This window comes from Anser cygnoides, chromosome 1 (assembly GCF_040182565.1).
Source record: "Anser cygnoides isolate HZ-2024a breed goose chromosome 1, Taihu_goose_T2T_genome, whole genome shotgun sequence".
In the NCBI taxonomy this organism is placed as follows: Eukaryota; Metazoa; Chordata; class Aves; order Anseriformes; family Anatidae; genus Anser; species Anser cygnoides.
The window spans coordinates 82648050-82663920 of record NC_089873.1 but is presented as its reverse complement, the minus strand read 5'-3'; the positions used below and the strand labels follow the sequence as shown (position 1 = coordinate 82663920).

At 37.4% G+C, this 15871-nt stretch overlaps 1 protein-coding gene across 22 annotated transcripts in view; it reads right to left on the bottom strand.

Annotated features, from left to right (window-relative positions):
- Window positions 1–631: 631 nt before the first annotated feature.
- Window positions 632–15871, bottom strand: part of ROBO2 (roundabout guidance receptor 2) — a 473555-nt gene continuing 458315 nt past the window's right edge. For 5 of the 22 annotated variants that reach the window (XM_067001275.1, XM_067001256.1, XM_067001282.1 and 2 more), the window contains 3 exons: window positions 13072–13332; window positions 8445–8645; window positions 640–7404 (listed from right to left, as the gene is read on the bottom strand). In XM_067001275.1, coding sequence (XP_066857376.1) covers window positions 7403–7404; window positions 8445–8645; window positions 13072–13332 — 464 coding nt within the window. In that variant the 3' untranslated portion in view covers window positions 640–7402. Of the gene's footprint in view, window positions 7405–8444; window positions 8646–13071; window positions 13333–15871 lie in introns of all 22 variants that reach the window. The other 17 variants (XM_067001245.1, XM_067001277.1, XM_067001251.1 and 14 more) reach the window with 12 other exon arrangements.

Here is a 15871-nt window from a genome sequence, read left to right as displayed (position 1 = left end):
GTACTCTGCTATGCCACATCTCTTTCTATTAAACCTTAGATTTCCAAATCTGTTTCCTAATTGTTTTTGTGCTTCTCAGTCTTCCTTTTGTCTTGCATAGGAGTAGGCAATTTCTAGGCCATCAACATCTCATTAAGGGGCCTGGGAAGTGAAATGCCTTGTTTTGTTTTTAATTTTGTTTTCCAGGCTTTTTGGTACATTTTATGACATGGCATTTTTTGTTTGCTTGTTGCAGTCCATTTACTCTCTGGCATTCCTTTCCCCAGGTTATAGCTTTATTTGTTTATTTGCCTGTTGGCACTCAAGGTGTATGCAAATTATTGTTACATGCTTCACCATCACTACCTATTGCTCTTCATTTCTCCTAATGACACTCTCATCTGAATGCTAGCGCCTACTCAGGTTGTACATGTGTAGAAAACAACTTCAACTCATCTGTGAGCTCTTTTATTTATTTCTGTCACGTGTCTGTGTCCCTCTGCCCTCCCCCCTCCACCCCCCCCTTTTTTTTTTTTCCTATTATGGTTTGCATCAGAGTTGTTTTCATGAGGAAAGAAATAATACAGCTGCATGCTTTCAGCCTAGGGCAAAATCTTTCTACTGCTAGTGCAAGTAGCTAGTGCTTAGAGGAAAAAGGAAGGGCATTCACGCAAATAGCTAATCAAAGGGTTTTTAATGATACTCATTAAGAAAGAAATTCATTAACAAGCCAGCACAAGAACATTCCCTGAAGCGAGAGTGATGCTACTGGTCACATCAAAGTCCCCACCTGACTAACACCTTTATTGCTGTTAATAGTAAGGCCAAGTTAGCAGCAAAATCAGTCGCATTCGGGTCCTGATAAGGAAAAAAGTCAGCAAAGCATGGTCACTGAAAATGGATTAATAGCCTTTTACTAATAAGAAAGGGTTTTCACAGGGTTGTATAGTTGAGCACTCACCATTGATGCCTTTGAGTTTATACAATTTTATGTTCCCCACCCTTCATTCTCTCCCCATTTTTATTTTGATACCTCTGGCTACGTCCACACTGGAGGCCACAGTAGTGGTGCACACACCCTCCCCATGTCCCAGTCCCATAGCACCACAAACCTCACATGGGTGCCACTGCCCCTTTCTGAGCAAAAGGCCGCAGAAGGACACTTCCTTGCATGTGCAGGTGCAGCAGGAGCTGGGCTGAACTACAGGCAGCTCATTCAGGGGGACAAGGCACCCTGTGGCATACACCTACTGCTCAGGAGATACCCAGCCCCTCAGCATCAGAGCCATTTCCAACTTGCAGTCATATTATTGCCTTTTTTTATGCTCACACCATTACTTACCTATAAAAGAGACTCTGTATTTTTCTGCCAATTCATTCCTAGAGATCAGTATTAGTATCTTGGGATGCTCATTTGCTCTGTAAAAATTAGGTTTTTAAATAGACTGAACCAGAAATCTCACTTTTATTGCACTGCCCTGATACAGTAGAGCTCAGTTATTAGAACAAATTGGAGCAAGCCGCTTCCTGGTTGTTATACCCACATAATTACTACAGGCTGATACATGAAACTGCGCTTCACTCTCATGCTTAGAGGCGAGATCTCCATTTTGCAAGGACAGAGCAAGTTCTATTATGCATTTTACTGCCAAAGGAGGTCAATTAAGTTTAATTGGTTCTAATTAGCACTTGCTCAAGCTGTTATATTCTTTACCTGCATCCGAGTGGCTCTCCAAGTGCTGCACAATGGACTCCTGCTTTTGAACACAAACAAGAATTACTAATGGCATCCTTGAAGGCAAAAGATGCACTAATCAGCATAAATGGAGAACAAATACCAGCTCAAATAGTTGCAGGCCTTTTTAGAAAAAAAAATAAAATAAAAAAACACAACATTTAATCCCCATCTGGCTTTGATCAATTGAAGTGAATGCAACTGTGGACCTTGCTGTTGAAAGTTAAAACACAGAAAGTACACAAATGTAATTATTTGCTATGTCATAACCTATTTACAGCTGAAAGAGAAGTACTAGAGAATAGGAGGGAAGAGTTCAGCAGCTCATTAAAAAAAAAAAAGGCAATTTCAATGATAGCTAGGAAAAGAAAAACAAAACCAATACCAAAACCAAAACAAAAGCATACATGTACATCTCAAATGCTTTGGTTTTGGATTTTTGAGGATTGTTTTAAAAGTTTTGTGTTAAAGTGACAATTTTTTTTTTATTATTATTCTGCTGCATAGAGAAGAACAACAACATCACTGGCCTAACTGTCACCGTATGCAATTTTCAGTCCTCAGGCCATGTGGTGAGAAGCAGGCATCAAATTCAGGATGGTCTGTGACAGACTGAATGAGGAGTCTCAAGTCAAAAAAGAGACTGCAGTGCTGAGGCATGCTCAAGGAACCTATTTTCTGCTGGGGCCTTCCTGGATGCAGCTAAGCAGTTAAATAAAGGCAGGTTAGAGAGCAAGCTAGTCCTTACAACAGCACCAGAGCTCAGAGCTGGCTTGCCCCAGACGTCCAGTAACTGCCCACACTCACAGCATGTAGGAATGGCCAAGAGTCTCCTCTGGGTTCCACCAGATGTCTCTAAGCCATACCTATTATTTTGGGTGTGGGAGCAGTTGGCAGGGCAAGAAACAGAAACAGAATAAGGGAAACATGGTAGAAAGGGCAGAGCAGATGGTTGGGTACCACTGCTCTGCTGTGATCCCTGGCCTTCTCCGGCTAGCAGGGCACACATCCAGCCACTCAAGACATGCAGAGCCCTGTATGATCCCCAGCACCTCCACACCTCTTTTCTTGCAGCCCCCGTGCCGGGTGCCCTGGATCCATGGAGAGAGGCAGCACTGAGTGTACAGGCCTCAGCAGGACAGCACCAACACAAGGACCGGAGAGGGTGGTCCCAAAACATGAGACTTGCCTGACCATCAGTCCCAAGGTGAAAGCCTGCAGCGACTAACTTGCTGGAGACCTTCCCTGTCTTTACAGACTTCATCCTTGCTAAGGTACGAGCTGCCTTACAGGGTGCCTAGGGAAGGGGTCCACTGGTGCCTACTGGGCCTGCTGCCACAACTGCTTGGCAGCAGCAGACTGCTGGGGTGGGAGCAGCCAGGGACAGAGTCTCACACACCCTGGGTGTATTTCAGTTCCACTGACCTGGGTTGACCACGCATTTAAAACAAAGGACCAGATTTAGTGTCCCACAGACACTAAAGTTTGGTAATTTATTGTGGCATGGACACTTAAAGCAATGAAGCTCTTACATATCATCAGCAGTTCAGAGTTACATGGGAAACTAAGGTAGACCTGGCTGATTCTAAGTCAGCGTAACTCTTCCTCTTTGCTATATTTCCTGCTGCTTGAATGTACCTCCTAAATGAATTGTCCATTGCCCACATGGTTTTCGAAAATAATTTATTTTTAGCTAATGTGTTCCAGATAGATGGAAAAAAACCATAACGTTAAAAAAAATAAAAATGAAATTAAAAAAATCCTCCCCTCAGCAAACAAGTTCCCCTCAGTCTTCATAAAAGAAGGCCAACTTTCTCCTTCTGCTAGAATTCCCCAAGGCTGATAATCAAAAGAAAAATCATAAATTGTAGAAAATCCAAAGGAGTTGCCTCTATTTAAAAAGAAAAAAAAAAAAGCAAAAACAAACAAACAAACAAACAAAAACAGTTCCTGACAGAATCTCCCCCAACCTGAGTACCTTTCCTTTGTCAGTTGTGAGGACTCTTTAACAGCCTTAGTATACATCTTTTCTCCTGACTGCCAATGCATAAGCCAGTATATTGTTATTTTTAACAGTCATGTCTTCCTTTTACATTGGCTTATAGTTAAATTAATATACTTAAAACATTCCATGCTTTTTTTTTTCTTTTTTTGTTCTTTATTTATTTATTTTTTTCCCAAGGAATTTCAGGTGACAGCCAAAAGTTACTCAAAAGGTTAACTGACTTGGATAAGGACTTGAGAAATATTAAATAACAAAAAAAAGTCTGTTTGCATCACTGAAATGGTAGCAATACACCACTGAAGTACATGTAACAATTTATTATTTGACTCTTCAGCCCTCCCACATTAAAAATTGAGCATATATTCAATGCAAGGATAGAGAAAAACTGACCTAGCACCTATCCACATTCTGTGGACACCCTGTACTGGGTTGGCAGTAGCTCCACCAGTACAAAACCCCAAGTCAAGGGATTCAGACCTGCTGAACACATATTTTTACATGTGTACTACGTTATGGGCTTTAAACAAAGTAAGCTATGTGCTTGCAGTCCTTACTGTACCTTGACATTGCATGTCTGCAAATGGAGGATGTATCGCTAGAATAGCTGCATCAGTGCAATTCCATTGGTACAACTATTCCCAATGTAGAGAGGACCTTCATCAGAAATCCCTATGGCAGGTGATGCCATCAGGCTATTTATAAGACAACTATTAGCTTAGTTCAAAGAACAGCGTATAAAATGATCCTTGTTACCTGTAAGTGGACAGTGATGATTATAGCTCAGTCTATGTTATTATTGCCTGATTGTTCCCAGTTTGGATTTTCACATATTGAGTCCTTACTCAAGGTCTTTTAACATAGATTTGAAATGTGAATATGTTTTATTTTTTCCCCAGTAAATATACAATACACACTTCAACAGTACTATTAACCAACTTTTTATGCCAATTAAACTTTGCTGCACTAACAATACCAATGAAACACATTAAGAGGTCATACTTTTTCGTGAACCAACTGTAGCCAATAAAGTTTTGTATTTAAAAAAAAAAAAATAAAAAAACCCAAACAATTCTAAGTGCTGCCACAACATCCCTTTTCTTTAAACACATTATTCACAATAAATGTTTTCCATTTGTTTTTAAAAAAAAGAATACTTCTTTTAAAATAGTAAATTAAATGGCATTTTAAAAAATATGTACTGTGGTTCATTGGAAGTACACTGTATAGAAAAGAGAGAGAGAAAAAAAAGAAGAGACATCACCTGTAAGATAATGGAGACACTTTGCGATACACAACACCACCTCATGTAATATTGTAAGCAAATTATTAATGAACAAAAATGTACAGAAGCAGATGGACAAGTTAGTGAGTATCATGGTACTGCACAGCTTTAATACTGACACACATTTACTTTCCAGTGGAAGAGATAAAACACATATTTGAAAGTAATTGGGATGACTTTATCAACTTCTAATGATACTGAATTTTAAATAGAATATAGTAAGGTGTTCCACCAAAGCTCAGCACAAGCTTTCAAATTAACAGAAAAAATATTTTACTGGTTACTTAGTTAAACATTCTCCAGAGAATTTAATTTGAATTGTACCCTGAATAATCTTCTCTTCATATGATAATAACAAAGTAAAAAAATCATTCATATTTATAGACAATGCCTTCTTTATCTTGACTTAACAAGCAGGAAGATTTCATATACTTATTGGTCACATATGGAGATAAATACATTCTTTTTTCTCAACTTTTTTTTTTTTTTTTGGTTTGTAACTTGCTAAATAATGATCTTGACCTTAAGGAAGTCAACTAGCATTTTTTTTTATATTTGATAGTGCTGAGTTATAGCTGATGGCTGTAGTGTTTTATCTTATCATGGAACAAGTTAATGAAATGAAAAGCAACACATATTTAGCATTTTAATTTACTTTTCTAAAATTCTGCCATTACTAAAAGTGTCCTTAATACTGGTGAGCTCCAAGGCAATATATAAAACAACATAGACTGGTTATACGAAAAGAGTATTCAAATGGAAACTAGTGTTCATGGTGTTCATGGTCAGATAACTAACAGAAATAAGCTGTAGGATGCAATATTTAAATTAAGCATCAAATGAGTGGGCTACCCACATACAATATTCTAAGAAAAGTTTGAAATTTTTCTCATTGAGATTTGAGAGGTACAGAAGATTTGGACAAAGTCATGAAAGTTAATGAAGAGACAGGATGCTGTCATTAATGTCCACTTACAGAGTTTGGTTTATTTGGAAAGTGTATAAACATGCGTTATTTCCTCATCAAAAAAAAAAAGAAAAGAAAAAAAAAAGGAAAAAAAAGGTCAAAGATTTTCTTTGCTAATATCCAACTTTTTGGATGTATTGAATCTCAAGTAATATCCTTAATGCAAGTTGAAAATAATTTGACTGTTATTTTCCTTCCAAACACTAAAATTTAGTGAATTCAGCTTCAGCTCTCACAGACTTCAGGTAAAAGAGCACAGAAGTTTGTCTAGACTGCATCAAAACAATTAATGTCATGAATTTCAGTGGTGCAGCTCTATCCTCTACTGTACTGTACATGTATTGGAAAGATGAAATAAGATACTCTGACATTTAATTTTTCTGGAAGCAGCCTGAATAATAAGCAGTCTTAATAATAAATTGCATCCTTAACTACTTACTAGGTATTCCTTGAGTTTATACAATTTGTTACTCCTGGGAAATTTCTGACTTGTATTTTAGGTTTCAGAAATTAATGATAATTCTTTCCAAACTGCAATATAAAACAGCTTTAGTGAAACACCTTAATTTCTTTTGTTTGTAGCAAGGTTTGTTTTTCTTCTCCTTTACTTAGTGGCATTGGATGGCTAAAAACGGATACTAAGGGTATCATTCTAGTGAAAGGGTCTAGGCCATCTTATGCTACTATTAATTTTCATATTCACTCTTTAAACAAACAGTTCCAACTTTTGACCCCTTCTTAAATAGGAAGAGCAACTATGTTGCCTGCTTTTAAAAGATTTAAATCAGTCTCTGATGTCTTCACTGACATCAGTTTTGCCTGTCACTTTCTCATTTCTACACCCCAATGGAAAACCACCTAACATACTCCTTTACATCCAGCATTATCCAAAGTAGCTTACAGTACGTAAACCTTCTTCACACATTCAGTCTCTTTTTTTTCTTCATGTCATGAGGAGTAGAGTTTTGTGCTTATCACCAAATAAAACTGCAGTGCAAACTTTAAACATAAAAGTTACACAATTAAAAGTTAATATATGGCACCACAGCCTATTAATTCACATATAGTACAACAGACCAATAAAAACAGACATGAATATGAACATAGCTAAAAAGAAGGTGAAATTGCATAGCAATGCAACAAAAGAAATTATATACAGAAGGAAATCCTTTTCATCCTGGAGGGTGATTTTTTTTTTTTCCTTTTTATATACTCCTGACAAGGAATAGTTTAAGGTGAATGGTGTATTAAAGAGAAGAACACAAGTAAAGTATCTGTGGGATATGTGTGGCTGTGTGTCTTTACATTGCATTTACAGTTCTTTTAATAGTACATAAATAAAGAAAATGTTCATTGCACTGTTTAGTGTCATCACTTCCATGAGTTCAGACCTGATGGTCCATCAGAGCAGCTTGCAATGTGTCTTCTCAACTACTCTATAGAGAGAAACAGAGAGAGAGAAAGAAGTTATAATAAGGAGAAAAAAAACCACAACAACAACAACAAAAACACAAACCAAAGCCGATGGCCATATTACTGCGGCACAAGATGAATATTCAATAGGTTGGGAGAAGGGAGTTAATTGCTTCTAAGATGAAAAGTGACGGATGCTAAAATTCAGCACTTACCAACACCATATCCGTATCTGAGATAGCACATATCAGGGTGTGTGGATCACCAACAGCTCTCTTACAAGCTACTGGGAGGTAACAGTAGGTAGGTACCGAGAGTGTGACTGCCGGAAATAGGAGGCAGACATGCCAACAACTACGTTGCTTTTACTAGTAAAAATACCAATATGCCTGAGCTACGTTAGATGTTGGCATACTTCTTCAAGCAAGAGACTCAAACCTTTCGGGCATTTAGTACCACCATTATGTGTGCAGCATTAATGTGGTTTTATCAAGGTTTAACAGGTACTGAGTAATAATAGAAAAAAGTCTGGGAAATAATTCCTCTGGCCAGGAAAACTCTGAGGAAGGAGCTGGGATATACACCTGAGAAACTGGGCAGCACAGCTGAAAAACAGGACCCATATCCAAGAGCAGAACACTGCTCAAGAAGCAACAAAAAGTTTAGGAAAAGGCATCACAACCTTGCCACTATGCCCAGGAAGTTCAGCACCATTTTTCATTCACTCCTCTGAGAAAAATCTCCAATAGCATTTTTTTACTTTGCAAAGAAACTTCTAAAATATTAGAATTTCTATGAAATTTTGACAGTGTTTCCAATTTCACCACTACTACACATTTAAAGATGTACTATGTAGATAACCTTGGCATTACTTAAACAGATTTGAACTGGTCCAAGTGAAGAGCAGATGAACTTCATTTGGTTGTTATCAAAGGAAAAAGACCTCAGAGGTCAAAAAGATCTTGATAAAATTTAATCTGATTATCACACTGAAATTCCTCCTCTCTTCACAATGTCTTTTTGTGTATTTGAGAGTTCAAACTATAGCTAGAGATAAACTTACATAATTCACCAGTAAACTGTCCTTGACTGTTTGATCCCACATAGCCTATATTGAGAAGGTCACTGGCATTGCATTGGTGACCTCCTCGCAAGACTTCACCTTTTCTAGGTCCAGTTGATCCTTTAGAAGAAGCTGTTCCTGAAGAGCTGTGTCCGCCAGGGGATGGGAAGTTGGGTTTACTATATGGTACCAGTGCCTCTTCTAGAAAAGCAAAACAAAACAAAATCAATACACTAGAAATAAACAAGCTATTCTGTTCTGGACATCATATTCATTCCCTGCTTTCATGTATCTATCTTTTGGCTTCCTTTATAGCATTGCAATTTCACCAAAGAAAATACACAACTCGTTGTATCCCACAGACAAAAAAAAAAAAAAAAAGCATGAGTTTAATCTTTCTTTCTTGTAAATGCATAAGTTAGTTTGTATTAATTATAAAAAGCCTAGATTCATTATGAAGTAATAGATCATGAATCATAGATTGTTTAATAAAAATAGATGCACATACAATTTCCAAAACAATGCAGCTATAATTAGATTTTTGCTTCAAGCCTACATGAATATGCTTTTTCCTTTTCTTTAGTTTAAATTATGGTAACATTACATCAATCAATTTAGAAAAAGAGCTACAATATCAGCTAATTTAATTAGCTTCCAGCAGCTCAGTAATTTCTAATGATGCAAAGTACGCTGAAGATTTTTTTAACTAGCTGTGAATTACATTGGAAAATATTATATTATACATAACATTAGCAGTTGTAATATTTGGGGTGAGTAAACCTTCTTGCAGCTTGTTTCATATTCTGTTATGAGGAAAAGGCTCACTTTTGCTCACTTCACCTCTTAGGAAAGACCTGTAATAATGAACTGCTTGCAAGAGTAGCATTAATACTCAATAAAACACAGGACTGAATATCTTCACATAGCATCAAGTGAAACAAGACATCTCATCTGATTAGAGTTTCTGGGACATATTGTTGTAATAATCCTGACCTAAGAAGCAAAACAGCAGCACTGATTTGACACTGAAATAGGAGAACTATTTTCTTTGTTGCGTATGATCCACTTTTGCTGTCTTGGAAGCTGAAGAAAAAGACGTTGCTAAATAGTTTGATTCAAGATAGAATCTAAGTATATATCTTTAACCTTAAAGACAAAAATTGCTCTTTCTGAAATCAGTAAAATATCTCCTGCTTGAATCTTACTTTTTTTTTGAAGTAAATCTGGGCTAAAAGGTGTTTTGTTGTTGTTGTTTTAATATTGTATTTTCCATTGTTTTCACTCTTAAACAATCTGATGGAGAGAAACGTACTTTCTTTGACAGAGAGCAGAAAGAAAAGTAGGTGGGGATGGCTGGAAAGAAAGAGGAGATAAAAATGCTTTTATTCACAACCTCAAAGCCTTTGCCAAGGCTGCAGCACGGGCACACAATTAACTTAGGGAAATGCTAAATGAGAACATATTTGTGGAGGAAACACAGGACTTCTCTGTGTCAACCAACACAAGTGTGTAGGATACATGAATTCCCCATATGATCTCCTATTGAACAGAACCTTTTCGTAAGGTAAATCTGTTGCAGAAGAGGGCAGACAGCTGACTTCTTTCTCTGCCAAAGCATCTCCCTATGGCCCTGCCCAAGGGACCAGAATATTTGCACTGCAGGACATAAGGACATTACCAATGTTTTGTGCTATGACCACGTTGCCCTTGCTGAAATGTAAGGAATTGCTTAAAAGACACAGTAAAATGCCATTTAACAGCCAAAGCCTCCTAAATTATGCTACCTGTTCTTTATATATCAACTCCTAACAACAGAATCTGATGCAAACCTGCTTTCCAAAGGCTGGCTGAAATATGAAACAGCTTGCATTAAGGCAGCAATAAAGCAAGCAACATAAATCAGTTTAGCAGAAAGCTGGATACATTTTTAGAGGATGGAAGGAAAAGTCGCTAGCATTACAAAAGAGTCTGAAGATGACATATATGGTCAACTGATTTGTTTTTCTAGTTTGTGGACTCGGGATAAGGCCTCCTTTGGGTTCAATGAAATATCGAGAAAAAACGACCATGAATAAATATAAAGTACATTATCATTATAGAGCATATGGTGTGTTAAATTACCTGTTCTGTCCTCAGAAATAAATGTAATCCATAAAATAAGCAATTGTAACATAAAATTAGGGCTAAGTTTTCCGTAACGTTGTAGCACATGAAAGGTAGGTGTCTGAAGTCCTTAGAATAGGCTCACTTTCATTAGACAGCTCTCAAGACAGTGCCCCATGCCTCAGTCTTGCAAAGAATATGGGGAGGCTTTGTCAATGCCTTTCTCTTTGAAAGACTGAGCCTTTTCTGACGTTATAATTCTATCCTATGCAAAATCTGGGTATGCATGGGAAGTAAGACATTTCTATACCCGACAGAAAAAACAAGAGGCTTCTAATATTGTCAAAATTATTGTAACCTGATTTAGCACTACTTTCTGTAGAGGGGTAGCTGAGAATATCATATTTGATGTGCTTCTACTGTTGTCCCACAATTAAGCCATTAGCAGGAACTCAGCTATCTTGTCTACTCTGAATGCAATCAGTGGACACCTAGCTCCCAACATCAGATATTCTTCTTCTATTCACCTTCAAAACAAAGGGTTTGCTTTCAAAGTTTCACCCAAAGCCTGGTAATGTCTGAATGAAGCTCCCTAAACTGCAAGACACTTATTTTATGGAAGTGGATAGCTAATGATAACTCCCTCTGGAAATACTTGAAAACTGGAAGAGAACATATTTCCAGAGATCTTTGCCATTAGTAAAGGAAAAGAGAAGAAGCAAAACTAATATTATTTAAAAAACAAGCATGCAATCCAAGAGCAGCCTTTTAAAAATCTAACAGAGAAAAGAGTACAGAGTAAGAAAGCCATAGCACAGAAGCTGGGATGGGAAGAAAGACATACAGGTATGAAGGTCTGAACCTGTCCCACCAGGGTAAAACCACAGTACCTCCTAGAGCAACCCTCTGTCATGCATGAAGGATAAGCACTTGCCCTGGTCATCCTGAATCTGACAAGAACAAGGCACCTGTAAACACTCCAGCCCTAAAGTCAGTGCTCAGGTAGGGCACTGGAAGCATTAATATCAAGTTCTTTATGGTCAGAAAAATGCAAGTCATGCAGTATGGGAATTTTACTAGTGTGTACCCTCTATGTCACAGAATAACTGACAACTTCTCTTTGTACACTTAAAGTAGAGGAAAGGAGGAGAGTTGTGGTTAAGAAAGTCAGACAAGCATACTTAATATTCATTTACAAAAAAAAAAAAGATGCATGAAGTATATTGTGCTATTTTGTATACATTTGTACATCTTGTACATTGTAGTTAAAATTGCCATTACACTAAGTAGCATTAATTTCACACACTAATGCTATTTTTAAACTGACTTCACATCATCATTTAGCAACATGAACAACTAACCACTTGTTTATGCAGCTGAAAGATTAAGGGGTACTACTGTACCATTACTGTTACATTTTAAAATATTTATTGTATTTTAAATGTTTAAACTTTAATATGGGTAGCAATATTTACTAGGAGGACTTTACTCACTAAATCCTGCCCCCATGGCAGCTTTGCCAGCATACTACTATTTTTTTAGAATGTCATTGATATTAGGGTGCTAAATTAACTAGGAGACTTAGTATTAGAATAAAATCTGAAAAAAAGATGAATAATATGTGTGTCTATTGTCACTACAATACAGCTACATACAGACTTGAAGAAGTGGTGTAGCTCTAGAGAAAGCTCCACGTATCATGTAATTTTTTTGTGTGTTAATTGTCTTTGAACCACTGCCTTCTTGTATCACTTTAATCAGCACTAGAATAACATATGATTAGTGGGTTAAAGAAAATACCCTAGTAAGGGGACCTGAAACAGCAGCTTTTACTTGCGGTCAGGCTGAGAAAAGGGATTTGCAAATGGTGTAGAACTGCAACTCCAGTTCAGCATTGCCTCCTTTATACATTTTTACAGACTTGAAATCCATTTAAAAGATAAAGTCAGCACTCAGCAACGAGTAGGTCCTGTATAAAGGTGAAAGCCTGTGCTGTCATCTTGCTAGGCCTAGGAGATGAATGTTATTTTGTCATATCCCTGAATAAGGAGAAGACAGTGTTATAAATACAGTTGGAATGAGTGTCGGTAGTTCATAAGGACACAAACAAAAATGACTGCCAATTTGGATGCAAGTTGAAAGAACTATAAAATATAGCCCTGTACATATGAAAAAATACATCTGACAGAAACTACTCTAAAAATCTCTTCCTCCTCTCCTGCCTGGCTGAAACTGCTCCTCTTTTTCTCACTGCTATGCCTGACAACATTATTAATTGCCAAAACACTGCAAAGAACACACCAAGTTAGGTGCTAATGAGGTTTCATGGCTGCAGGAGGGAAAGAACTTGGACCACAAGCTCCAATTTCACTTTGCCTCTTTTTCATTTTCTAGCATGAGCCACAGCAGTGTGGGAATGCAGGGATGGAAGGCGATCTTAGCCTCCTGCCAGATACAGAAATCCTCAACTGAAAAGTTTCAAGAAGCTGTCTACGTGGCCTCATTTGGTGCAGCACACACGCACCTGATCCGAATGCTTGCTTGTGTTGGGCTTTCCTGAAATCCTCTTGGCGATCTGCAGAGCTTATCCACTCCTGGGTTTGCCGCTGCCACTCTAGTGACGTCCTAGCTTGCCGGTCCAAGGAGCTCTTTGTGTCATCTACGCTGGGTGCATGCTGCCTCTCAAGAGAGCTTCCTTTCCTCTCTGCCGAGCCTCCACGCTGGCCAGGGACTATTTGCTGCCTTAAACCCTGACCGGGAGGCGGGTCGGGTGGTGGTGGAAGATCTAAAAAACGTGAATAAGATTTAGATGAACTAATTTTTAATTGAAACAGAACTTCTATTTGATGCTGAAAAGAAACAAACAAAAGAAATCCCTCACAAATGGTACGAATCTGCTGATTTTAGAAAGAGAAAATTTCATGTTAATCAAAAATGGCTGCTTACTTTCCACTAGTTTTCTACCACAGGTTACTGTGTTGCTAGCTCTTTCTAACATCCATAATAATCAATAGACTCTGAGCCCTGACTTACGTTTCTAAGAATGATATTTATTTTCCATGGGGTATACTCCATCTGGCTCTTTGAGTAACAACAAGCAACTAAGAAAGAAAAACTGTAAGAACCAGATCTGTGCCAGTTGACAGAGTAATTTTCCCCCATCATACTGGGAGGCTTGCTTCATCACCCCCTTTTTTGGGGGTTTCATTTTCAGCTTGAGGTTTACACTCAAAATCTAAATATGCTACTTTGTCAAGATGCAAAAAATTCCACAAAATCTTGGGAAAAAAATATTCACAAAGCCTATTGTCATTGAAAATGCGTCAACGTGTCTCTGGTAAATGCATGTGCAAATGGAACAAGCAATGAGTGAACGTTTTATTCAAGTACGATTTCAAAGTTCTCTCAAAAGCTATAGTCTTCACAGACAAGAGTATGACCACTCCTAAGCTTACCAGTCTTGCAAATATAACCAATCAAAACACAATTTCAGTTGAAATGTGAAAGACACCTGCCTGGTCTCTCTATCAACTTATCTTTTTCAAGTTTATGACTAAGATGCTTGTAGAATTGATGATGGAGCTTCTAATCACATTTGCAGAGGCAAAACTACACTGTGTTTTTAGTTCATGACCCAAGTTAATTATAGAATCTGGATAATGGCAATTCTAAATGTAAGACTTTCACGTAAACCATATGATAGACTAGTAAGAGTTCAGAAAATCTTTAGATTATTAAAAACAAACAAACAAAAAAAAGAACATTTAGTATACTCTCCCATATAAGCTACCTGTTTTATATTTAGAATAGTTGTTTAATTATCGTTTTGGTTAATGCATAAGCCAAGTAAATCCATGCAGCCTCACTAACTTCACTAAATCTATGTTAGTTTACACTAGGTATGGTTACACCTCACTTTCTAGTATTTTGTACATTCATGTTGTGAAGGTTCATCAAGGAATTCAAAAGGCATGGAAGAGTAAGTCTCTCCTTTACTTGCAGAAAGGGCTGATTTTCATAATCCTAGTGAGACTTAAACTCATTTTATATATTGTTGAGGAGGCCTTTGAAGCTAATTCATTTTGGAGCCTCTATTTCAGCTTTATATGAAGCTTCATGTCCTTGCTGTTAGAGGTAATATTTCTGTCTCCTACATATAGGGCACAAATGCTTCCAAAGTTGCTGAGTGCAGATGTGTGGGTTATTTGTGTCTAAAAGAGAAAGAAGTTGTATCCGACGTTGCTTCTGTATATTTGTTAAGAGCTGAAGTGTTATATCCCAGATTAAGATATCTATCTTCTGGCTAGAATGGTCTTATAACAATCTGCTAGCCAGCTTGGTGTATTCTTTATTTGCAGATCTAATTTATTTGAGAAATTTTTAGTTATGAATATAGATGTGACCTTTCATGACAATGACTATGCTTGAGTTAATGTAGGTGGAAGCGGGAGAGTATGGGAGCTTGCCAATGTTAAAATTGCTTATAGTGCTGGCTTCCAAAATGGCATTTCTTATAACTGATTTTATTGCAATCATAACCAGTTAATGTACAGAACAACTGGCATCTGCTTATGCAATCTGAAATAGATATTACTGAAGTTGTGATGTATAAGCAATGGTGAAGGGATGCAAGACACGGACTCCTGATGGCTCTTGAACAGGAGTCCCTTATTGCCCTTTTTCACTACTACATGTACTTTCCCCGTAGCCTCACGCGCTGTCCACGTGCCTGAATCTGTCTTACAATTGGTTAGAGACCCTCAGACACGGGCCTTGAGCCAGCCAGCAATTGGCCACTGCCCAAAGCTCATCTTTAACACTGTAGCCAATTTACTTTATCTCGACCTTGCTCAAGTTTTTGGTTCTACCGCTGTTTTCCTCATTATCTCTAACTCAGAGACGTGTGAAACAGCACAAAGCTCCCTGCAAATTCCTTTCCCACACAATGGAGATGTATTGAATCCAATAAGCATAACATGTCACTGGACAATGCAATTTTCCAAGATAAAATATTTAGTTTAATATAAACAAAATTTTTAAATAGTAGTATCACTACCAAAAAAAAAAAAAAAGTTGAAATTATTGCATTATTAAACTTAACATACAGTACCTTTCTTCAGCAATTGCAATCTAATAGTTGTTATTAATTAGATACTAAGAAGGGAAGGCTGTACTTGAACTGTCCTGCATGTTCTAGAGCTAGCTGTTACTCCTGGAATTACAGTAGGATTATGCTGTTGATTTGCTGTTAACCTGACTCTTGCTTTTACATATCCACAAAATGGGCATAATATTTGTTCGATGAATAGAAATAAAATGAAAAA